The sequence below is a fragment of the Prosopis cineraria genome, unplaced genomic scaffold, assembly GCF_029017545.1.
Source record: "Prosopis cineraria cultivar Desert tree isolate PC_DT_omini unplaced genomic scaffold, ASM2901754v1 PC1574, whole genome shotgun sequence".
Taxonomy (NCBI): Eukaryota; Viridiplantae; Streptophyta; class Magnoliopsida; order Fabales; family Fabaceae; genus Prosopis; species Prosopis cineraria.
Window position 1 is genome coordinate 3,924 of NW_026556899.1, and position 26,230 is coordinate 30,153.

General features: G+C 32.3%; 2 protein-coding genes and 1 long non-coding RNA gene across 5 annotated transcripts; 2 read left to right on the top strand and 1 right to left on the bottom strand.

Moving 5' to 3' along the window:
* Nucleotides 1-2,262: 2,262 nt before the first annotated feature.
* LOC129300406 (MDIS1-interacting receptor like kinase 2-like) lies at nt 2,263-9,463 on the bottom strand. The gene is made up of 3 exons (XM_054938972.1): nt 9,364-9,463; nt 3,459-4,468; nt 2,263-3,153 (listed from the first exon to the last, which is right to left on the bottom strand). Exons 1-3 carry the CDS (start codon nt 9,461-9,463, stop codon nt 2,263-2,265), a joined length of 2,001 nt encoding a protein of 666 aa, XP_054794947.1.
* Nucleotides 9,464-14,320: 4,857 nt separating this feature from the next.
* Nucleotides 14,321-18,669, top strand: LOC129300408 (disease resistance protein RPV1-like). Its single transcript, XM_054938974.1, has 4 exons — nt 14,321-15,259; nt 16,114-16,413; nt 17,542-18,213; nt 18,319-18,669. Exons 1-4 carry the CDS (start codon nt 14,321-14,323, stop codon nt 18,667-18,669), a joined length of 2,262 nt encoding a protein of 753 aa, XP_054794949.1.
* Nucleotides 18,670-19,270: 601 nt separating this feature from the next.
* On the top strand, nt 19,271-21,936 carry LOC129300409 (uncharacterized). Of its 3 annotated transcripts, none has more exons than XR_008590769.1 (3): nt 19,271-19,764; nt 20,575-20,640; nt 21,645-21,936. It is a non-coding gene; the product is annotated as an uncharacterized LOC129300409 (long non-coding RNA). The 3 variants fall into 3 exon arrangements; XR_008590770.1 differs by having other exon boundaries at nt 21,682-21,936; XR_008590768.1 differs by lacking the exon at nt 20,575-20,640 and having other exon boundaries at nt 21,682-21,936.
* Nucleotides 21,937-26,230: the final 4,294 nt, after the last annotated feature.

The window sequence follows — 26,230 nt, forward strand, 5'->3', positions numbered from 1 at the left end:
AATATAAATTATTAAAATTAAATTTATTTACATTCATAAATTATTATACTCAACATAAAAATTTCAAAATAGGGCAATTTATTTTTGATTTTTTTGTTTTCTTTTTGCATTAATATTAGTTTTTGCTTTTTTCAGTTTTATTTTTCATGAAACGGGATCCTATTGTTCTTATAAATCAAGTTTTATATAATACATACATATGTTATTTAACGAGTTTGAGTCGATTGACATGATTTTATAACTGAGAAATGTAAACACAGTAAACTCATAAAGTCAACTCGTGAGTTTAATTGAATTTTATTTAATTCAAGTTTATAAACAAGTTAACATGACAATAAATTTGTAAAATCAACTCGAGAGTTTGACAATAATGCTTGTGTGTTTGGGGCAAAAACAATCATGTTCATTTGTCATAGTGAGAATTATTTAAATCTTGATTTATCATGTTTTGATAGACTACCTCCTTTCACTAAATTCAATTTCCATTGGTTGGAGCTGAAATTTTTATTGTGAAGCCCTCCTCTAAAGCATATCTCTTTAAACATGTATCCAATTAGGGTTTGAACGATCAAGGCTAAATCGACACACTATTTGAAAACAAGAGATTTGAGATGGAAATTTTGCGACTGATTGAATTGCATTGCAAAAAAGTGTCTCAAATCTGTTCCAAAATTTGTTCCAAATATTTGCAATGAAATTTGGGATAGAATATAGTTACATTTCTCGTTTGAAGCTTCCACTTTTTATTTTTAGGAAGCTACAATTGCTGTATGTTGGATCTCTATTCTGCAGCTAGTCACAGAAGATTCATCGGTAGTGGAATTCATTTTTTTTTGTTAAAAGATGGGCAATATGATCATTTTTAAAAAAAATTATGTCAAAAAAGGATCTAGACACTTATAAATTAACTCATTTTGTGGTCCTTTTATGAGACATGCCTATTTCGGGGTCTTCACCGGAGCTATCACTAAGAATTGGCATAGCTCTTAAAGGCTCAAGTTCATAAGCCTGCATATTCTAAATTGACCGTATTTTTCAACTATGATCCTTATTGACATGACTTAATACAGAGCCGAAAGCTCACATAGCTTATTTTTTATTTAAATTTCTAACTATGCTAAACAATTTTGAAAGCTTGCAATCTGAAAACTAAAAATATATGGGGAAAATAGAGTGACATGACAAATATGCCTTTGAAAAAAAGTATAGATAAAAACAAAGTGAGTCACATAAGAGTATCTGACTCAACTCAACCCATTTGGCTTACATCCAATTTTCAAGCAAATCAATTGAGATTTTTCACTAAAACTTGCATGTTTACAAAATAGAGCACTTTTAGCCACGTTACAATCAAAAAACCTTTCTAGCCTTGATCACTGTTTCAAATCTATTACAAGACTTTGTAAGATAAATCTCACTCAAGGATACCTCACCTATGACAAATGCATATTCTAAGGTGTTTTTCTTTCTTTCTTTCTTTTAAACAAAACAAGCCAATTGTAATTACCAAAAAAGTCAAGTGACACGCACTAATCAAATACAAAAGACAAAAGACTGGAAGCCTGAAATACAACCTAAAAAAGCAGACAAACATAACCTAGCAAAAACACATCAATCATGAGCAGTCTCTAGCTATTTTCTATGATATGAGCAATTCTTCCCATGGTTGGTCTAGATTGAGGGTCTGCTTGTAAACAAGAAAGAGCTAGATGCCAAATCAAACCCAATTGCTTTGAGTTCTTTTCATTTGCTGGTGATAAACGAGGATCTAAATTCTTTTTGAAGTTGATCATAGGAATATCATATGATTCAGAATGGAATATTAGATCGCCAGGATGTTTCCCCATAACCACTTCAATAGCCAAAACACCAAAGCTATAGACGTCAATTTTCTCTGTCACTGCCATTGTGTAGGCAACCTCTGCATGTAACAAAAAAATGAAGTGACGCGTTTTACTAATGATTGACAATAAGAAGAATATATTAATGTTATTAACCATATTGAACTCACCTGGAGCAGCATAGCCATATATGCCAGCAAATATTGTCCATGTTGATGAATCAGGCTTCAAGAACCTTGCTGTGTCGAAGTCAGATAAACAAGCTTCAAGATCTGAAGACAACAAAACATTTTTGCTTGATATGTCTCTATGAATAATTGGTGGGTTGTAATCATGATGCATATAAGATAAAGCTTGTGCTACACCCTTGAGAATATTAACCCTTTTTGGCCAGTCCAATTCTAATGCTTCCTCATCATTTTTAAGCATAGCCTCTAAGTTTCCTCTTTCCATGTACTCGCAAATAAAAAATGTGTGATCTTTGCAAGCAGAATCCATGCAACTTCACAATGTTCCGGTGGCGAGTCTCTATCAATGCTTTGATCTCACTTTCAAAAGCTTTTATGCTCTCAATGTCTAAGCTATCTTCTTCACATGTCAACTTTTTGATAGCAAATACTCTATCCTCTCCTGGCAACATCAGTTTGTAAACTTTCCCAAAAGCTCCCTCTCCAATGCAATATTTCTTATCAAAGTTGTTAGTTGCTTCAATTATGTCTTTATACATGATTCTACCATCAAAATTCCATATTGAGAACATATTTCTTCTGTTGACTTCACTGTTGTGTCCTAGAGCTCTTGAGTTTCTCTTACAGTGAATAAAGAAAATTCCAGCTGTCCCCATCAAAACAACCAATGAACCAAACAAGGAAGTGCAAATAGCGATCGCAATGTTCTTTTTGTTATCATCTCCACCTTGTGGTTTTATAATTGAGACATTATAAGGTTTCAAACCTTGGATCCTCCCACATAATTTTTTGTTGTGACTCAAATCAACCATGTAAGGAGAACTGAAAATTCTACTATCCTGTACAGGACCTTCTAACATGTTGTAAGAGAGATTGAGGCTTGACAAGCTTAACATTGTTGTTATGGAATCAAGGACAGGACCTGAAAAATTATTATGAGACATGTTCAAGCTTATCAATCTGTTGAGTTTGCTAAGATCCACGGGGATTTCTCCAGAAAGTGAATTATAGCTCAAGTCCAAAAATTCTTGCAAGAACTCAAGATTTCCAATTTGGTATGGAACTTTGCCAGAGAAGTTATTGTTGCTCAAATTCAAATTGAACAACCTGTAAAGATCCCCTATCTAATGAGGGATCGGTCCACTTAGGTTGTTCATGGACAAATCTAATGAATTCAAATTTGAAAGCTTTCCAATTCCCACTGGTATCATCCCTGAAAGATTGTTATTGCTCAGATTTAAAAGGTACAAGCTAGAGGTATTTCCAATTCAGGGAGGAATCTCACCAAATATTTGATTTGAAGACAAGTCAAGCTTTCCTAGTTGTTTTAATTGAAAGATCTCACTGGGAATATTTCCACCTATGGAATTTCCAGCCATGATAAGAGCTTGCAAGCTCTTGCTGGCACCCCAATTTGCAGAAAGCTCACCTTGCACCTTATTGAAACTGATGTCAATGTAAGAATAGGATACACTCCAAAATCCTTATCTACATAACCAGTCAATTGGTTATGTTCAAGCCGAAGTCTATGCAATGAAGGGCAGTTTCTTAGGCTAATGGGAATTGGACCAGAGAAACTATTGTTAGCTGCAGTGAAATTGACAAGCTTACCACCTCTGCATATTTGTGATGGTAACTGGCCACTGAAATTGTTTTGAGATAGAAGCATGATAGTAAAAGAAATGTTTCCAAATCCTTCTGGTAAAGGGCCATAAAAATGGTTCTCTTGGAAACGCATCACAGTTAGATTGGTTAGTCTACCTAGACTTGAGGGAATTATGCCTGAAAATTTGTTTTCAGACAATGTGAGAGAAGTTAGATTTGTACAGTTCCCCAAAGAATGAGGAACAGGTCCATAAAAGATATTAGCATCCAGATATAGGATAGTCAAGTGCTTCAAATTCCCTATTTCATTTGGAATTTTTCCACCAAGGTAGTTGTCTTGGAGCAAAAGATATTTCATCACTATCAATCCAATTTTGGGTTGATCATCAGTTCCATCAGGGAATAGACGAGGATCTAATATCCCAGTTAGTTCATTCCATGAAAGGTCAAGCTCATAGAGTTGAGTAAGATTAGCAAGAGAAAGAGGTATAGTGCCATTGAGATGATTACGATTAAGATCAAGGAATTGGAGTTTTGAGAGCAACCCAATGGTTTCTGGTATGGGACCAGTCAGTTGATTGAATTTGAGATTAAAAAGGAGAAGATTTGGAAAGGCTGAGAAGTCCAAGTTTTCAAGAGTACCTTGAAGACCAGTGTGACTCAAGTCAAGTTCAACCACACTTCCAGAATAATCACACTTGATTCCATGCCATGAACATGGGGATTGATCTGCACTGATGCTGCTGTGAGGTGATGGAGAGACCCATGAATCCAAGATTGGTTGGTTTGGGAGACTTTGTTTCCATTTGAGAAGAGCTTCAGTTGCAGAAAGTCCTGAAGTGAGCAAGCAAGAGCATAGTGAAAAAGAAACCAAGAGAGTAAGATAAATTGCTGGGAAGAATGAAATTTTTTGTTGATTCATTGTTGAGGAGATATGTTTTTTCTGTCCAAAGCAAAGCTCTTTTTTATAGCCTCATCGATTATCTTAAGATTGTGAGTAAATATCACTTACCTTGTTGAAATTAAAAAGCAGTAATCAAATTATCACAAGGAGCATGCTTCGCGTTAAACAAATTAAGTCTATTCTGTCTGCAACATGGAATGGAGAAAATTCAAAACAATGAAGCTCGACCTCGTTATAACATTATTAATAGAGGAGACAAAATTTGACTTTCGATGTGTTTTGGATTCTCATATTCATATTGCAAATAGATGACCATAAAGTCAGCTTTCACATATATTCTTCCACATTTGACATGAGCAATTGAATTACCTAGTTAGTTACTCTTTCAATCTGACTTTTATTGGTTTGATGAGGTGGGGGCAAAAAAAAAAAAAAAACTGATGAGGCAACCAAGGGCGTACGAATCCAAATGTTCGGGATCGGGTATTAACTAAATAACTTGTCACACATTCATTCTGATTTTTTTTTTTTTTCGCTTCACTCTATTTCTCTCTCCTTATCCATAATTTGAAAAGTTTAGATTAAGTTTTAACAATTTAGGGCATGTTTGGTTTCTATTCTCATTTTTTGTTTTTAAAAATTGTTTTGTAATACAAAATGAAAATCTGATTAGGTATGAAAACAAAAAAAAATTAAAATTAAAAAATGAACTGATAATAATGGTTATATGCAGTTAATGGTAGTGATTAATAATAGAAATTGGTCAGGGTAACTATAATTTTTAATAAACTAATGTAGTGGATTTTAAAACAAGAAAAATAAACAAAAATAACTTAAAGTTGTTTTTTTTTTTTTTTTTTTAAAATTGAAAACAGTTTTGAAAACAACTAAATGAAAAATACTTATACAAACAAATTTTTAAATTTTTTTGTTTTAAAAAGCAAAAAACAGTTTTTAAAAACAGAAAAAATAGGCCCTTAGATTTTTTTTATTCTTAAATTTTCACATTTCAATAACACTCTTATAATTAAATAATAAATTTGGACGGTCTAAATTTGATCTAAATAATACAATAGACGTAACATTCAGAAGTTAGACGTGGATGCTTTTGGACATAATTAGCAAGAAATTTTATTTAGTAGGTTATTTTTTCAAATTGTATAAAATCTAAAAGAGGGGTTTGGTATGTACTCAAGGTAAGTGAAATAGAAAAGAGAAATCCCAACAATCAAGGAATTCTTGAGATGCCTAAGAGTACAAAAGAAGATTAAAGAAAAAGAAAATCAATGAACCAAAAGTAGAGACTAAATTGTAAAGATGATTAGTTTTAACCAAGTAAAACCCTAAGTTATCATTCGGTGAATTAGAGGGAATCCTAATCATAGCAAATTGGTCCTAGTTATACACTTTGGGTATCAAAATAATATTTTAGAAAGGAGAGGTCGAAAAGATGTTAAATTTGAATTTACCATATATGTGAGAAGAAAAAGATCTAAGCCGACGTGAGATAAAGTTAAAGAGACCTATTTCTCACTTATGAGAAATTTTTAAAATAATATTAAACTAAGAATTAGTGGGAATTGAATGTCAAAATTAGAGACTAAGTAAAAAAGGAATGGGATTATATGTCACCAAGTTACATTAGCTTTGGTTGAATAGCAATAGGTGGCAATGCTGAACGAAATTAGAGGAAGGGAGAACAGATTGGATTGGCATTAAATTAAATTAGAATGAAGAAGAAGAGGGATTAGACATTGGCATAAGAAAATTGAAAATTAAGGATTATCTTTCAATAAAAGATTTCCACCGTCCATTTCCTTTATTTCTCTCATTTAATTACTTCGGCTTTAATTACCTTAATTATTTCTAAGTGTGTCTTTAAGAATTATTAGATAAAGGAATAAGTGGATAGGTGATGCCACTTTCCATTTTAACTTGATTAAATGTTACTTTCTCCTTGTGTCCACCGACTCATCTCTTAAAACTTATAGAGTGTGTGTGTGTGTGTGTGTTTTTTTTTCTTTTTGCACTATATATTTTGAAGGATTCGTTGTACAATGGTCTCGTATGTGTGTGTAATTCAAGCTTTTTATGTTTAGTATGCAAACCAAATTTTAAAAGTCGTGCTGAGTTTCGCCTAATTCCTCACCATATGGTTTATATTAGCAGTAATTTTCACTTTTTACAAGACTCATACTCAAAATGTTCGCGCCTATTTGAAATAAGCTAGTGCTCTTGGTTAACAATTCTTTTGGGTTACGTTAGATCATTATATTTTTCTAAATTTTAAAATTACAAATGACAACATTAAAAATTCCCAGTACAATTTTGAAAAGCTCAAGCAATAGTTATGGTTTTTTTCCCAATTTTTTAATTTTTTTTGAAATCAGTAATACGTATATGGGTCTTATGTATACTTTTTCAATGTAAAATCGCGAGGTAAGATGACATGTTGCAAATTAAAAACAGACAATTTAATTGCCAACAGCGTATTATTGTTGTATTGATTGTAAACTTTATAAAGAACATTTTTTTTTAATTCCTATCACGATATTATTTGCAGGGACCAATTAATTTAATCCAACTCGTGTTAATGCATGTAAAAAAAAAATTGATTGATAAAATCCAAAACGAAGACAAATCAAAGCTCGAGCTATAGTCAAAAAGATGGGCATTGTAGGTGACAGAATTTGACTTTCGACGTAGTCGTTTCGGATTATCATAATCACAAACATGGCAATTTGATGAAGCGCAAAGTCAACTCTTCATATCTTTCACACAGTCTTTTCGCATTTTGCTTTAATTTTACTTTTTACCGACTTATTACTTTATAAATTTCATTTCTTAACAACACTTTCCTAAAATATTCTCAACGTGGCTACACACATTTTTATACTATTAACCAATCTCTTTTTCCTAGATGTTTGCATGGAATCAATATCACTGAAAAATATTGTGTTCATACTATCCACTTTCTAGTAGCAATGCATTTTATATCCCCTTCTCTAAAACATGAACAATATCATATTATTCATTCACACCCACACCCACACCCACACACTATTCAATATGAAAAGTATGTTTTTAAATGTACCTGTGTTTAATGTCATATTGTCAATGTTTGCCGTCTAGGTAAGTGATGAAATTTGCCTCTAGCTCCTGGCTAGCTAATTAATTATAGGAGAAACTTTTTCCTTTGATGTTTTAATGGGTTTTTAGAGTTACATGTTGAATTTTTTCCCCCAACCTTTTTCTTGATATTTAAGAAGAGTAGTTTTAAATGTTCAAAATAGGTACAAACAATATTACATGAGGAAAGGCTATCTAGTTCATTAAGTCTCTTCTACTACATGAAATAATGGAAAGCTTTTCTAAACATAGGTTAATATCATATAATATCAGCCTATGTTATTTTCTATGATCAAATGAATAGATATATTGTTTAGGCAAAAATGTAATTTATCATCAATACCAATGTATGTATGATAAAATATATATAAGTCACATTTACATTGGCTTTGATTTGATCATGATAATATCGTTGTTGGAATGTGAAGGATATTAAAATTGTTTAAATACTTTGATGGCATAATGTTAATTTAAATTTAAATTTTAAAATATATTTTTATTCCAATAAGTGTCAATGTTTAAATTTTTATTAACTTTCCCAAACGGCCAACAACTCTGCTTTTTGAATATTATTCCTCCCAATGCAAAATATAGAACACTTCTAACTACTTTACAAAAATTAAGAAAAGTAATTAAAAGTTATTTGTATTGTCAAAATAGTAAAATATTATCACTATCTAAAATTACAGTTCATTTAAAATAAATTATTTTAAATATTTTTGTATATAACCTCTCTACTGTACAATTAATATAGACATACGTGTAAAAGAAGAATTTAATTCCGTTAATTTTATTTTCATAAAATCGTCTGCATTTTGAACCAATATTAACCAATAGAAAATCTCGTGTGTGTGTGTGTGTGTGTACGGAGAGATGAGCAAATTATACCATAAATCTTGAACTCATTTATTATGCAAATTATTTTCTCAATTTTTGAAATGATGCAATCTGTAACAAAAATTAATTTTGATTGTTAGTTAATTAGAAAATAATAAAAAAACTAAAAAAATTATAATAAAGGACCCAACAATTACAAAAAATAACATCAACATTATAGAAAATGATAAAAAAATTTTTGATCATTTTCTGTAATTTTTAAGGTTATTTTTTAATCATTTTTTAGTTAACTAACAAAGAAAATTAACTTTAGTTAATGACAACAAAAAATTGCATCATTTTCAAAAGTTAAGAAAATAATTTACATAATAAATAAGTTTAGAATCTATGGCGTTATTGAACCGTAAGTTTAAATGCCAGTTTGCTCATTTACCTTATATTTTATATTTTATATTTTGAATTAGAGGAAGGAAGGATTTTAATCCATCTAATCTTTTCTAGAAGGATTAAGCTTCCACCACAACATAGGAAAAATCTGTCTAATTATATATGAATATATATATATATATATAGGAGAAGGCTCAAAAGTCAAAAAGATAATGCTATATACATTGACGAAGATTATTAGGGTACATATAATTTATTAGTTCTAACAAACACATGATCTGTCTATCTGTACATATAGCATACAGCACCTAACCTCAAGTCACACAACACGCGCGCACACACACGGGGCTTGAAATTAGCTTGTGCTTCAATGTCAGTGAAGATGGGTAACCTTAAGAAGCTTATATGGAAACTTGCTTTGGTTTTAGTGCTTCTGTTCTCTCACAGTGTCGCCAGATCAAGAATCTTATACTCCTGTTCCCGATGGCCACCGCTACCAGATGCAAACGATGACCACTGTCATAACGACTGAACGATCCTCGGTCTCTTCCTTGATTAATGAGTTCTCGCATGTTCTCTTTGTTTCAATCTGTTGTTGCAAGTCACTGTACGTACGTTCTCTTATTGGTTTCTTATGGTCATTTATTCAGTGTTATATGCATGTAACCCCTTGACTTGTTGGTTAATGAATTGACTTTTCCTCAAGGGAAAAAAAATAATTATAGACAAGACTTGTAAATAAGGGTCCGATTCATCATTCCCTGTCTGCAAAATAAAATGGAGATTTTTTGTACTTAAAAAATTCAGGGAGACTAGTCATTAATTGAATGCAGCATGCAGCTATGGGATGTGTTGGAAAACTCATATATTCAGTGTTATATAATTGGTGTGATTGTTTCTAATTAAATCAAAATATGTAGATCTTTTATAGATTATTTATTTTATAATGAATACTTGTTATTAATTTTATTAATACATTCAGATCCACTTGTTATGATTTGATTAGAACAAGACTTATATACTTAATTTTATATGCTTAATATACTCTTATCCAATCAAATCAAAGCAAGTGATTTCAATGTATTAAAAATAGTAATAAATTAGAAAGAGTTAGTTATGGAATAAATACTTTATAAAAGATCCACATATCTTAATTTAATTAGAAACAATTACCTTAAATATATTATGCTAAATATATAAGTTTTTCCTGAATAATTAATATAATTAATATAATTTAAAAGGAAAAGAAATTTCTCAATTTTCTCCTATTACTTAAAAGCATCGTCATTAGAAACACTTTCTCTCATATACAAGATCAGAATATCATACCCTACTTATAAAGAATTGTGAAAGGCTGGTGGTTGATCTTTCATTGGAACTTGAAAGAGTTCCCAGTCACTTTGATCCGAATTAATCTAAGCTCTATTAAAATCTCCTGAGCTCAAAGTGAGTTAGGCCTATAATGCCGGATACTCAATTGAAGAAAAAACCTGTGTATATAAATCTGTACTCACATCCAAAAAAGAATCCGATGCATTTCCAAATTTTGCCCCATATATATATATATATATATATCAATGTAATATGCATTGCACACATCTTTTATTGATATATTTAAATGATATATATATATATATATATATAATTTTCTTAAATTATTTTTATAACGACCGACCTTGTGAAGTAATTAACAAGAATTGAAGATCTCGAATTATTAAAATATCATGAAAGGACCATGATTTTTATTTGACAATGGAAGGAATTAAGCATTGGCCAAAAAGTGTAAGGAATGAGTGTACTTTTATTTGGAAACTAAAACTAAAAGGAATATATGAAAGGAATTCCTAAATTAAAAATCAAACCTGGAGAGATTTCGAGTTTAGTTGATTGTGTTTTCTATTTTTATATTCTTAAAACAATGTCGTACAAAAAAAAATTAGAACAAGTTTTAGAAAAAAAAAACCTGTTTAAATTATTATCCTAAAAAACATATCTAAAGTGGTAAAATGAAGGATGAAATTACGAATGATTTATTTTATTAACATAATTATTCTTAATGAAAACGTAATGTTCTCTAACTTTTCTTTAATTAATTTGGCAGAATAAAAAGTAAGGAAACATTAAAAAATTGTTCTCGTTTTTTAATTTTTAGTTTCTTTTTGAAGGATTAGAATTTTTTGGTTTGACTTTTGGACCAGCAATCACCGACATTAATGTAGTTATAAATTTTTGGGAAAACCATTTTGTTGGTACCTATAATTTCCCTCTTTAATTTGGTACCTCTACTTTTTTCTCTTTTTGTTTCCTCCGTTAAAGATGTTAGCCCTTTGTAATTGGAAAATATCCTGAGGGTGAACCGAGGACAAGATGACGTTAAACCAGAAAGTCTGAAAGGGGGAGGGCTCGTGTGCGACTAGAGATAGGGCGATTCGGGACCTTCGTTCATGCAACCGGGCAATCTACAATCATGAGATGGGCAACTCTATGCTCCCAAGTTTCAATGGGTTCTTACTCATCCCCTCCCTCATTTTCTTTCTATCTCCCTGCTCCTTCATTCACCTTCATTTCATCTTAGCTGACTAGATGCAAGCAGCCTAAAATGAGACTAGGAGTGTTCAGTACAGGGAAGCCAAATTGAAGGCTGAGATCCAAGAAGAAAAACAGAGCCTGAAGAAAGCCATGTCTCACTGCATCCAGTCACTGAAAGAGGAGCTCCATCACACTCAGAAAGAATTACAAGAGGTGAAGGGGAGAGAGTTGAGGTTATTGAAACAAGAGGGACGATTCGAAGATTGAGGACATCAAGTTCAGTGCATCATTATGCGTGTCTTTGGGAGGCTTCCTCACTTGATCTCTCTTCTTCATCTTCCAACAAAGATAACCAACATTTCTTTTTTCCCTTAACCAATTTTGTATCTTATTTTGACTCACATTTGCATAGACACTCTCAGTTGACTTTGGCTTAGATGCTTGGCCTGTAGCAAGGGTTAAATGCAGAATGCAACAAAATATCTGGTTCACAGCTTGTTCACTTAGCTTTGATAACAATGCTGCACCAAGAAAAAGGTGTGTATATGTTTATAAAGATGCAAAGCTTTTGATGCATGGTGTCTCTGTTTTATTGATATAGGTTCTCAACATTGCAGAGAAGCTTGAGTTAGAGCACGAAGGCCGAGTGGGAAAAAGGAGGAGGAGGAGAGACCGCAGTGCGGAGAAGCTTGAGTTTGGTTTAACGTCCTCTCTCTGCCGTTCGTCCCTTAAGCAATTTTGCAATACAGGGGCTAACGCCTTTAACAGTGGAAAGTTGAAGGAGTGAATAAAAAGTAAAAAAAAAAAAAAATAGAGGTACCAAATTAAAAATTAAGAGAAACTATGGGTATCATCAAAATGGTTTTTGCTAAATTTTTTATGGGTTATTGTAAGCTTCTTTGTGATGTAATTTTTTTCTTTAGCATTTAAAAATGATAATATCAGATGCCTTATAATTAAAAAAACTACTTAGCTAACTTTAATACTCTATGTAAATTACAATATAAGTTATAATTAATTAATTTTAATTAAAATCTTGAATTCTTAAAAAATTTTATATTTTTTATTTATATCTTTATTAAATACTTTATATAAAAGTTTCAATAATAGTAATTAAAATTTTAATACATACTTTTTTAAAAAAAATAATAAATAAAGAAGGGATATAGTTGAAAATCAAATAGAGTTAAAATATAAATTTGCCCACTAAGGTTTTTTAGAGATACAATTGATATCTTAAAATATTTAAAGATATAATATTGCTTAAAAATGGTAAAATTTCGCCCCAACTTAACTGAAGAGCAATCGGTGTTAGCTTCATCAAGTGGGTCCCACACAGTGCTGCCACCATGCATTTTTATCCGTTTTCTTCACTCTTTTGACTTTTCAAACAACACACCACATCATCTTAATCTCCTTCCTCCACCAATCAAATCTCTTGTTCCCTTCTTCTTCTTCTTCACGATTTGCAGGGAAAACAAATGATGAAGGTTTGCATCCTCTCAGGTGTAAATATAACACATAAACCCAAACCCGTGAATACAAGAAGAATCAACAAAATCTAAATGCATACCAGTTACAATCTAATTGCAAGAAACCCATTTTGAGCTTCATCCCCATCTTCATCTTCTGATCGTCCATGAACTGATGAATATGGCTTTAGCTTGGCCGGTTTCTAGAATCAATGGCCAGATCTACAAAGATACAAAAACAAAGCACCCCCATTTCATTGCAAATTGACAACTCAGATCTATAATCAATAATCGACAGCCCAGAAAATGACTTTATCTTGGTCGGTTACTAGAATATGGTTTTAGCTTGGCCTAACCATCTACTTTTTGGCTCTAGCACCAATTTTGTTATCCTCTCCGATCTCACCGAGTTTCGCTCCGCTGAAACGCTGTAGCTGATTTCTTCGACTCCAGATCCGTGCTCTCCGTCTCCCACAGTCGCGTTGTCCACAGCCACATCGTCTCGCCATCCCACAACCAACTTCATTGCGACAGCTCTTCTTCAATTGCTCCAAATTTGATATTCTTCCCCTACCAGCAAAGTTAGAGAGAGGGAGAGGATAACCTCTCTACCATTTCATCAGCAGCGTCGAAGATTGGAGTGATGGGTATACAAACGGGGAATGAGAGAAGAATGGGAATGATGAATGCCATGTGTTTTTTTATTTTTTAATTTCTAAAATATATGCCATGTGACATATAAAAGTCAAAGTGACGGTCAAAAATCAATCCGTTAGTCTGGGGCTAAATTGTATCGTTTTGAGAAACGTTAGATAATGCTGTGCTTTTAAATATTTTAGAATATCAATTACACTTTTAAAAAAAATTTAAAGATAAATTTACACTTTAACCCAAATAAATATAAAATTTATTTAATATCTTATATTTTGAATAGACAAAGTTTTTAGAAGATACTTTATATTATGATTTAGAAAATGACATAGAAATTATAAATAAGTACCCTACAAAATATTACTATAAAATTTTTACCAACAAAATTATAGATAAAGACCCAAATTATAGACAAAGATCCAAAAAATATAGAAAATGATCGAGAAATATAATTTTTGAGGTTATATTCTATAATTTTTTTATTACATCATTTTTAAAAGTTGAAGAAAAATATTGCATAAAAAATGAGTTTAAGGTTCCAGATATTTTTAGATTTATAGTTTATTTACAAATATGTCATTTAATCCTTTATTTTATTGTCTATTGATTATGCTTACTTTTAATATGCGTTTGTGCTAGCACTGAGCCAGAATTCATCGAAAAAATTGTCAAAGATATATTGAGCAAATTGAATAGCATGTCGTTATGTGACCTTGAAGGACTAGTAGGCATTAATCCTCAACTTGGAAAATTGAAGAACTATTGATTGAGACCCGCATGGTGGGAATTTGGGGCATGGGTGGTATAGGTAAGACCACCCTTGCTAAAGTTGCATTTCACAAGTTGAAAGCGCATTTTGAAGCTTTCTCCTTTGTTGAAAATGTAAGGGAACAACTACAACGGAATGGACTCGACAGGTTACGGGAAAAATGCCTTAAAGACTTATTAAAAGGCGATGACATTCACATCTACAACATGAAATCCACTTTTGTGAAACATAGTCTTGGACGCAAAAAGATTCTTTTGATCCTTGATGATGTTGATAATTTAATAACAGCTGAAGATTTAGCCATATTGTGTGATTGGTTTGGAGAAGTAAGTAGAGTTATTATTACATCAAGAGACACGCAAGTGCTAAAAAATGCTTCTGCATCTTCAACATATCATGTTCAAGAATTAGAATTCAATGACGCCTTACATTTGTTCAGTTTAAAAGCGTTTAAGCAAAACGAGCCATTTGGAAGCTATTTGGAGTTATCAAAGTGGGTAGTGGATTATTGTCATGGAAACCCCTTAGCTCTTGTAGTGTTGGGTGGATTTCTGTATGGTAGAACAAAACAAGAGTGGGAAAGTGCGCTGGAAAAATTAAAACAAGCTCCACACAAAGACGTTTTTAATGTGCTCAAATTGAGTTTTGATAGACTTGATGTGAACCAGAAGAATATATTTCACGATTTAGCATATTTATTGAGGGAGGCAAGTAAGATATCTTTGAACTTCATTGTAGATTTCTACGACTCCTCTGCATATATTGATATCATTGTTCTCAAAGACCTATCTCTCATTTCCATTGATAAATCTGATGAGATTAAGATGCATGATCTTGTAAGAGAAACGAGCCTTGAAATTTCTAGACAACAATTGCTCATTGATCCTGAAAAACCCGTTCGACTATGGAGGCACAGGGATATTTATCATTTCTTCATCAATAACAAGGTACTGATTCATCAATTTGCTCTTAATTTCGTCCTTCTTTGATTTCAAATTTTCCCAATTATATGTACCTGTCTAAAGCATGCTTTTAAGGTTGTTAAGGTACATGTCATGAGCAAAAATTTAAAGAGAGAGCTTATCCTTTGAGGGAAAGAGCCTTTTGTACTTATAAACCTCACTTCACTTGTAAGAATCACAAATGTGGGACTCATGACATTACTATCCTGTACAAGAGATGACTTTCATGGCCACAACACTTTACTTGACTTTCTGTCAGTCAAGATGTAACTATTCGAGAGTAGCCCTTTTCCATGACATTGACTTCAATGAAAATACCAATATCATAAATATAAGTTTAAAGAAAGAACTCATTCAAAAACACTAGCATATTAGGAGGGAAAGCCCTTCATATTTTTATAAACCCCACTCCACTTATGATGATCACTAATGTGGGACTCATGACATTATTACCCCATTCAAGAGCCAAAGTTCCCAAAATCTTCCCGGGGCCACGGCACTTTGCTCAGCCTCCTGCTAATTAAAACTCTTTGTGGATAGCTCTTTTTATGACACTGACTATCAATAAAAATGCTAATGTTATGAGTATAAGTTTGAAAGAAGATCTCGTCCCAAAAAAACTAGCTAGCCTATATTAGGGGTGAAAGCCCCTCATACTTATAAATTTTACTCTACTTGTGAGAATCCTTGATATGAGACTTATGATAGTACACAATAGCATTATACTCATTTAGACTTCTAAAAAGAGAAATAGATTTAATTATCTTTTGATCCTTTCAATTAGTAATATTTCATATAACAATAATAGTTATAATTGCTTTCCTTAATTTTCTGACTAGGGATGTGGGACCATTCGGTACATATCTTTGGACATGAGCAGGACAAAAAGGATTATATTGCCACCTGATGCCTTCCAAAAGATGTATGAATTGAAATTTCTGAAATTTTACAAATCTGATTTAAAAGAGCCTCCAAAAGTGTATATTTTTGAGGGTCTAGAGAATCTTCCAGAAGAGTTAAGGTGTCTCTTTTGGGAAGAATATCCTCTGCCATCTGTACCGTTGAGCTTTTGTGCAGACAATCTTCTAGAACTAGAAATGCCTCAAAATCATCTGCAACAACTTTGGGATGGAGATCAGGCATGTATTGCATTTTATATCTTTATATATAGAATTGTTATTTGTGACTATATATATAATTGTTATTCAGTTGTAAATGATATCTGGTGTAACAAATATCCTTCAAACAATTAAGGGAGAATGACACTTAAGGCCCTCTGAAAGGATCTTATCCCAATAAAGGCTCACAAATTTTTTATTGAATATTATCTTGTAAAAATAAGTATATATTGTTGTTAAAATCTGAATCCTAATTTATATTTTTTTTTGTTAGGGTTTCCCTTAGAACTTATGGATTCTTAGCTTGTTGGGATAAAGTTCCTTGAGATGGCCTTACTTGTCATTCTCCCAATATAATTAATTCCGGAGGGCCATTTTTCTCGAAGTTCATATGCTATAATAACTAGAAATGATTAATTATTAAATATTTGTATGAGACTAATTTTTTCATTAATAAAAAAATCTTACACTTTCCATATATAAGTTCTCTCTTAGGTTTCGTACAAACATTTTTCTTAACCGTTTAATATTTGACAATAAACTCCTAAACTTTCAAATTATGTAGATAACTCCCTTAATGATTGGTATTTTATATCTCTAATAAAAATGTAACATATTAAAGGTTGATATATATATATATATATAATATAAAGTTTATTATATTTGGTTTTGCACGCACATGATACAAAACTTGAGAAAGTATTACTAATTGGTTACCACTTTTTGTTAGTTAAATAACTGACTAACAGTGAATATATTTATATATATATATATATATATATTTGAAATCAATGGAACTAGGTCTAATGAAAGGGATACAATGTGATAAAGCAATGCTGAATTCCATTAAAAAAAATTAAAGGTTCCTAGCCACATTTAGCGCATGATCCGAGCTCAAATAAGATTACTTTCAATAGGATATGTATAAGTGCATCTGTTGTGTGTATATTTAAAAATTTAAAAATATTGCTTGTCAAGTTTTGACATCATCCGTTTACTATTTGTACATGTGTGCGTGATTGTGTCTCTTGTTACATTTCATTAACTAATTAACATCTTTTACAGTCTCTCCTTTCTCATGAGAGAGTAACTTGATGATTAAACTGTAGATTTAATTTTCTGATTTATTTATTTTCTTTCTCATTTCAGCATTTCCCAAATTTACAATTAATGAATCTAATAGGCTCGAAACATCTCATTGATCTTCCAGATCTCTCTCATGTCCCCAATATCAGAATGATATATCTTGACGAATGTGGGAATTTGGCTCAGATTCAATCTTCAAGTATCCTGAGCAAGCTTTCCCATTTGTCCATTGGAGACTGCAAAAAGATTAGACTCATAAACATTGGCGGCAATATTAAGGAGACAAGCTCAGGTCTAGTGGCTACCTACAATTTTCTGGATCTGATTAACTTGTCATTCCATAAATTCACTGTGAAGCTCTTCATCTCTAGCCACGCCAATACTTTCTCCGGGTTTCGGATTAAGCTTGTCTCTGTATCATTCAGGGAGATATCATCGTGGCCAGATCAGTGCATGGACAATGCAAAGTTGAACTTTTCGTCTTTACTTCCCTTCGTCACTCCAATTCGTTGGTTAGATCTTCCCATTGAGTTTGGCAGTTTCAACAAACACTACGACTATATCTCTTCTCATGAACATCACACAGTTGAGCAGCCTAAGGATATAAACATGAATGATCCGACCGTCGCACCAAGAGACATATTGGGGCTTGAAGATCAGAAGATAATAACAGAGGAAGTTACAGATTATCATATTTCTGATGGTGCAAAATGGAGGGCGTTGGAGATTGAAGAGGTGATATGAACAGAAGAGGAATGTTGCAGCCGTACAGGTGATGGATTTACAAGAGTTCCCAATGGCATGACACGCTGGTCATTATTGACACAAGTGACATTACAGAAAGATGAGATTATTAGGAGCAACATTATTGTTCCTGGCATTTCGATCTTGAGATCACTTGCAGAATTTGATTGCAAGAGCATTCAACCTCTCGTAGATTTTAGAATGTCACTGGATAATGGATCAACACTTTGGGGTGGTCATGAGATTTCAGCAGCAGCAACCCAAAAATCTAATGAGCCTGCTGATCTTAATGTCGATATTTGGCAACCATTGGCTGGAGGTTTCTACGCTGATTTACCAATTAACTTACATCGTGACATAATTTGGTTCCTTTTCTTGTTCCAACCAAGAAAAGACACTGAAATGAAGTTAGAGTTAGGGCCACACCCTGATAATTTTAGCCCATAAGGGCTCGGGTCATTATGAAGCCCGATCCATATAAAAGTTGGCCGCAGAAGTTGCTATTATTAAAGTTGCCCTGGGCCACACCTTTAATATCTGCTCCTGATCTTATTTAAAAGTTAGTACTTTTAATTATTTTTATCAAAATAAATAAAAATATTAAATTTCATTATTTTTTTTTAAAATTTAATAAAATTTCAATTTTAATCCTACTAAATATACATACTTTAAAAATAAAATACTATAATTTTTAATAATTTTCTCAATATTTAATAAGATAAAAAATAAAAATAAATATAATAAAAATTAAAGTGTTTTATAAATATAATCAAAACGGTCACTGTAATAATTTAAAATTTTTAATAAAATTAAATATGAAATAATATTTTTAATTATATTTATATTAATTTAAAAAAGTTATTTTTATTAGGAAAGAATGTTGGTTTGGTAAAATTTCTAATACGCATCAGGTACAAGGTCTACAAGGTGAGATTACTCTTTCAAAAAAAAAAAGATTTTTTTTTTATATGTCGGTTTCAGCTTTGCAAATTTACTATTTTGACCTCAAAAGCAATCAGATTTTTTCTCTTTCCTGGACCATTTTCTTTTCGTTTTTCATTAGTCCGTCAGAATCAGAAATAGCGGATAGAGACGCGAGAGAGAGTGAGATCCAGATTTGAGCCTTCATTCTCCTCCTTGCTTGGCTTTCCTCCTTCGCTGGTGAGTGGTGTGTCATCTTCCGCCGCTACAAGTTGTCCCGACGAAGTGATTATCGGCCTTCTCCCCTATTGTGTCAGCTAAGAAACTGCCCTTGTTGACGGTGGGTGTCGGATCCTTCTCCCTCCTCTGTTCTTAGTGTCACCGGCGTGGGTGGCAAGGATTCGACTTGCCACCACCTTCCTCTACTATGCTTCACTTCGTTCAGGTTTTTCTGCCGTCTCCTTCTGCTCTTCTTCCCTGACCGCTGTAGCAGATCAAAGACCGTTCCTCTTTTCCTCACCGGCATCGATTGCGTGGGGTAGAGCTGATCCTTTCTTCTATCCATGCACTGTTGTTGGTATTGCCATCGAGTCCCTCATTCATCGTCTTCCTCTGTTTCAAGTGCGTATGAGCTTCTCCCTTCTTGTTTGTTGTCTTTGTGCGTGTAATTCAATGATGAAGATTATGATATTTTTGTTTCTTTTATTCTGTTATGCTGTGCTGGTATGCTCAAATAGAGAAGGAGGGATTTGGACAAGTTGAAATTTTTAGATTATTGGAGCTAAATGAAGTAGTCTAGATTTGAATTTTAACTAGCTTATTTTGATTTGGTTAAAAGAATGAAACTTACGAAGCATAATTAATCTAAATATTAATATGGGGAAATTTTGGAAAGGAAATTAAGCAAGAGGCTTGGTATTTGTTTGAAGTTTGATGCATATGAGATGTTTGATAAAATGGAGAATTTTTTTTGAATATGCATCCATAACATTGTTATTGGTTTTGGCATTATTTATTATAAAAAATAAATTGATTTTTTTTTGAAGGAATATATTTAAGAAGTTATTGGGGTCTAATTTGAGTTTTGAATTCTTAAAGATTTTATGGCGGATAATATATAAGATATGTTAATGTTTCGGAAGTTATATTTGGATGTTGGAAATTGTTGGGCAAGAGAATTAAAGATTACAAAGTTCTATTGTATAGTTTAGAATGTTACACATTAGATGTAGGGCATAAAGCTTAGGAAGCGATTAAATTTTAAGTGAGTAGTTAACTTTGGCTTGAGTGTTTTGAATAAACTTTTATGTGTGAATTGTGGTCTAAAAACTTCAAAGTTATTATAGTTAATTTTGGTTGAGTAGGCTCTCTTGGAAAGGAAATTGTTGATTCAAAAGTAAAGTATATTAAGATCTTATTATGTTTTATAAGGTGTTTGTAAGATGGGCAGCTCGATTGGAGTATAAGAAGTGAGTTTGAGCTTTGAATGTATTACAGGTAAGTGGATAACGTCCCAATCAATTATGTATTTAAAAATTTTCTTTTATCAACTATTATTTTCAATAATTTAAAGTCATTAATATATGCCACTCTAGCAATGATTAATGTTGTTGATTAAGTTTTTTAGCTCTTGAAGTTATTATGATTTATACTTATAAGATTGGCAGAAATGCATTTATAAATTCTAGTACTCTTTTGTTCAATAGACAATCATGAAAATGGGTGAAGAAATTTATGGAATGTTAGTTGTGAATCTTCATATTTTAAAGGATTGATATTTTAAACAGTTCATGAAAGTTTGATATTGAGAAGAGAAAAGTTTATTTTAAAAGTGATGATTTTCTTGTATGTTTGAAAATGAATTTCAAGGGGACTTTATACAGAACACTGGTTGCTAACGGCAGTTCCGTTAACCCTTGGTGCGCCATGGTACATCTAGTTAGTAGGGTGTTTATAGGAGGTGCTAGCCTCGTGCAATGGCCAACGCACGTGGAACGGAGGGATAGTTAATCGTGAGCATCGTACTCACGTTTGATTTCGTGGCTCCAAGCCACGTTTGGTTAACATTACCCTCGTGGACTGTGTGTCCACATTTGTTTTGTGGTTTTGGCTGCGTTTGGTTACTTATTCTCGTGGATTGTGTGTCTACATTTGTATTTGTAGCATAAGCCGCGTTCGATTATTTACCCTCGTGGATGTGTGTTCACATTTGTTTATTGTTCTGATAAGTCCCTAAAATTATGAATTTGATTATTTGGTGATTTTATATCCCATTGGTCTTTATTTAGTAAACTGTTTACAAATGTTTATATTATTTATGTGTTTTCTTAAAATCAAGTGGTATTTGTTATGATAGTTTAATGATTTAAGATTTTATTTTAAAATTTTATATAGCCATTTTATTTTGAAGTTTATTAATTTTTTATGGAAATTGTTGTCTATTTAACTTACATATTATTTCAAACCTTTCTTTTTATTCATATTTCATTATTTATTGTTAGGACGTTATTCACTGGAAAGTATTTTATTTGGCCTCAGATACCATAGCTGATTTCATACTCATTGCTGATCTCTGATGAGCTTGTTGCTGAATTGATTAGAAGATTACTTTTGAGAATATCATCTTATTCATGTAAAATTTGAAAACTTATGTAGGATCTTTTGGAAGTTTGATTTAGAGTGCTCCACATCAACTATAGTTAGGGTCTTGATTTTTTTTATGTTAATTACTTGATGTTGTGAGAAACAAAGCTCTATTGTTGGATATATGATGTAAACTTTTTGGTGTAGAAATTTCGGAGGACTTTACCTTTAGGGGAGGTGCTGCAGAAATTAAAAAAAAAAAAAGAAAGTTTGATATTTTAATTTATGTGAAAAGTAAAATTTATTACATTAATTCAAAAATTTTTTTAACTGAAGCTCTAGAGAATGTGAATTTATACATATATCGCATGTTGATCACGTTAAAATTTTAGGACGTGAAAGTCCACTCTCTTTGCCATAAAGATAGGACAAGGAGTATTTATTTTATTGTTGTGTCTATGCCCCCCCACCTGTTTTCTTTGTAATTATAAAAAGGCTAAGTGTACCATGGTTAACTCTGAAACCTTGGTTCTGATATCCAAAAATGATATAAAACTCAAGAAAGAGAGAAAAATTAAACACTCTCACTTTTGAAAAAGGAAATCTCTTAATTATTTTCTAGCTTTCTTTAGAATGTCACACTAGGGCCCTATGTATACTAGCCTGGACAGTGAGTTCCTCCAGACAAAGCCTTAAATGAAATTACAGAAAATTAAAGGGTTTAATGATTATTATTGGAAGTATTTACGTGATTGAGCGGGATTTTAAAAAGCACAGCACGTATTGGATGAGTCATCATCGGGCCTGCGATGCCTTCGGTATCCATTTCTGAACCAGACACATACAGTCTATTGAGTCACAGGTCAACAGAAAGCGATCAGAGGCAAGCTCAACAAACCAGCTAGATTCAAAATTAAAGGGTGATTATGGAGCACGAATGCATAGTTATGGAGCGAATTGATACAGTACTGAAGGTGGCAACTGAAGGGATGCCTAATTCTACGTTTCATGAATATTGTTTGTCCACTCACCCACCGTTAATGAATCATTAACATATTAACTAGAAATATATAATAATATCTATAGTAATGCAATGAACAGTTAAATTTGTAAGGGTGACTATACACAGAATGTGGCTAGAATAGAAATTTGTAATGTAAATCATATGAATTAAAACTCTGCATCAAGAAATGTGGGTAATTCAAATGATCTCAATCTTAATTAATTTGCCGTCATAAGCTAATTAAGGAAAACTGAAACCATTACAAAAGAGTCCAATGATAAGTCATTCAAGTGTCTTGTAAAGGAGAGGGCGATTACGAAGATGAAGAGAGGGAGGCAGCAAAAGTGAAGAGATTATTTCAACACAAAAGCCTCGTCAATCGGCCATGGAAGATCTCTTCTTTGATCATATGTATTTTTTTTTTTTGGATATATATAAGAAAAACCAAAAACCGACCCTACGTCCTGCTAAGGCGTTACTCTTGGGATAGTCTCATTCATCAGCATTATATGAAGTTCTTGAGAGCCTGAAGAATAGCATGTCTAGGTATTGTGTCCAATTAGTCGGTTGTCTTCAGAAAATTAGCTCGTTCCCCACGCATTCCAAAGCCACTAATGGATGATAGTAAACACCGCCGCCCAATCCATATTCACATTATTAACCCCTGAGCGAATATTCCATTGAACTGACTCATTCAAAGGTAAATGGAAAAACTTATAACCAGGCATGAAGGTTTAAGATCTTATGCCACATTCGTTTTGTATCTTGACAGTCTCAAAGAACGTGGAGAATATCGTCTAGCCCAAGATGACAAACTAACATAGGCATCATCATCACAAATTCCTCGCTTCTTTCGCGATATATTTATAAGGAGGCTATTTTGTGAAACCAGACCCAATAATGATTTACATCTCTCCAGGGCTTTAATCTTCCAATAGTTTCTCAAAACAATTCGTAGTAGACTCAAATGTTGAAATCACGTCATAAGTAGACTTAACTGAAAACTCACCACTTTTCTCCCATTTCCACTCACGTCATCGCCTCTACTATTACGCTCTAGTCCTAATTGTACCAATTTATAGGAGGCTTTTATTCCTGCCCAAACATTAAACCTTGAACATTTGGCATCGATTTGTGGGATTACATCATCCCTATATTTATACTTATTTCTAATCACCTTAACCACAAGTCATCTTTTTTTCGAATGAGGCCCCACCCAAGTTTCATAAGGAGAGCTAAATTTTGATCCTTCATATGTCTTAAACCCAAACCCAAACTCCTTTCTTCTTTACAAAACACACCTTATACTACACGACTAGGTGAATTTTATGTTTCCCAGAAGAACTACCCCATAAGAAGCTTCGGTTACATTTGTCTAGAGTCTCGCATGTCGTATTTGAAAGAAGAGAGGTTTGCATAACATAACTAAGGATAGCCGATGTGACTATGGAAACTAGAATCGTGCGCCCAGTAAGAGAAAGTGAAGATGGGTTTCACTTACTTAACCTGTCCTTCACTTTTTCCACTGTCTCTCTAAACATGTCTTTATTCATCCTTTGATGAATGAAAGGCACTCCTAAACATTTACCATTTATTCACCCTCTGACTTTGTCTCCTCTCACCTCTCTATCAATTAGTAAGATTGATTATATGGAACTATCCTTATTATTATTATCATGATGACTTGTTGTCGCACTCGGAAATGCGACGCGGACAACGCGAGAGCGAAAGTTCCGACCTTCGGATGGAAGACCGAAAAATGGGAGTCGCCACCAAGATTTTGAGGAAAATCTCGGGAAATCGTTTAAAGAAGGATAAGGATAGTCTTCGAGAGTTGGTTGAGTGTGGAGAAGGTGTTAGGCACCCCACAACACCCGTTCGTGAGAACGGTTACCTAAAGTTTGTTGTGATATATTAATATAGTTTTAAAATTATTTTAATTATCCCTTTTTATATTTATGTATTTGATATAAAAAATGATAAGAATTAAGCGAGAAATATTTATTTATTTACGGGGAGAACTTGACTCAGAATCTGACTCTGAGGCCTACGCACCCTGTGATGGGGATCAAAGTCCACGTAATTCAGGTTTCAAAAATTTGTTAGTGCAAATATATTTTTTTTGAAGAAAAAAATTAATTAGAAATAATTCACCATTTTACAAATAAAACAATTTCTAAAATTTTTGATATGTGTGTTTTAAATTGCAGCAAAAGTAATTTAATTTCAATTATTTTCTTAATTTTTGAATTTTTGGAAAAGAAAAGGATTTAAAATTATTTTTTTATATTTTACGATTGAGAATTTAATCACAGTTCCTGTAGAGCCTTATTGGCTCATATGATAATGCAGTCATTCTAAATATCTGCAGAGATTTAAAATCTCTCACAATAAAAGAATTAATTTATTTATATATTAGTAATAATTTATTCAAGCATGCATATATATGTTTTTTAGAGAATTTTAATCATCATACCTGCATAGTCTTATTGGCTCATACGGTAATATGATTATCCTAATTATCTGCGGAGATTTTAAAATCTCACACGATAAAGGAATTAAATTTATTTAAATACATTTTTAATGTAATTAATTATATAATTTATATATACACACACACACATATTAAAAACTTAATCGTTATATCTGTAGAGTTTTATTGACTCATACAATAATATGATTATTTTAAAAGTCTACAGAGATTCAAAAATCTCACATGAAACTTAATAAAATTATTAATTTGGATTATAAAAGGAGAATTAATTTTAATATATACATTTTGCTCTCATATTTGTGAAATCTTATTAATTTACACGACATGAGATCATTTTAAATGCCTGCGAAAATTTTTAAAATTTCTCACAACAAATAAGTAACAAACAAATATATACTCTCTTATTTTTTATTGGATTTCAATATAAAGTTCAAAATACCTAAAAATGGAACTCCCTTTTGGTGATGACATAATGCGCGTGCAAATAGATAAAAAGGTAGAGAATCATGTTAAGGCATTACAAAAGAGAGAAGGGCCCTCTATCAATATAAGAATCAACGCCAATCCACCATATATCCACATATCCTTTTAGGCTAAAAACATATTCAAAAATCATGTCTAATAATCCCACTAATTTTTTTATTATCTGAGATAAAATTATAATAAGGTTATGCTCAAAATTCAATCAGGCTAGTAATGATAGCAAGTAAAAATTTTATTTGCAATTTCCTTGTCATTCTTCTTCACACTCTTGCATCCATCAAGCCATAGATGAACATATGTAAAATTTTGCAGTATATTCAGCACGGCAAGAAGCCTCCAGAAAAGCCAAATTCCATATCCAAAAAAAATTTCTAGTGACATGCAAGGATCTAAACGCTCAAAGAGGCACATGTCAACTTTTCTTTAGAAATTTTTTAGGGACCCCAACACTGATCAAAGTTTATACATATTTAAAATTTGTTTAGAAATGATGGACCGAACTCAAACGTAGAGCATTCCAAATT

Bases quoted from the DNA above. Each gene is read 5' to 3' on its own strand.
- LOC129300408 (XM_054938974.1), top strand. From the start codon at position 14,321: ATGGTGGGAATTTGGGGCATGGGTGGTATAGGTAAGACCACCCTTGCT. The intron at 16,414-17,541 runs GCATGTATTGCA...TTCTCATTTCAG, and splicing joins AACTTTGGGATGGAGATCAG to CATTTCCCAAATTTACAATT. The intron at 18,214-18,318 runs GTGATATGAACA...GTGACATTACAG, and splicing joins GGGCGTTGGAGATTGAAGAG to AAAGATGAGATTATTAGGAG.
- LOC129300406 (XM_054938972.1), bottom strand. From the start codon at position 9,463: ATGCGAGAACTCATTAATCAAGGAAGAGACCGAGGATCGTTCAGTCGT. The intron at 4,469-9,363 runs GTATAAGATTCT...TGCTCACTTCAG, and splicing joins GGTGGCCATCGGGAACAGGA to GACTTTCTGCAACTGAAGCT. The intron at 3,154-3,458 runs GTGAGCTTTCTG...ATCCCTCATTAG, and splicing joins CAGTTTCAATAAGGTGCAAG to ATAGGGGATCTTTACAGGTT.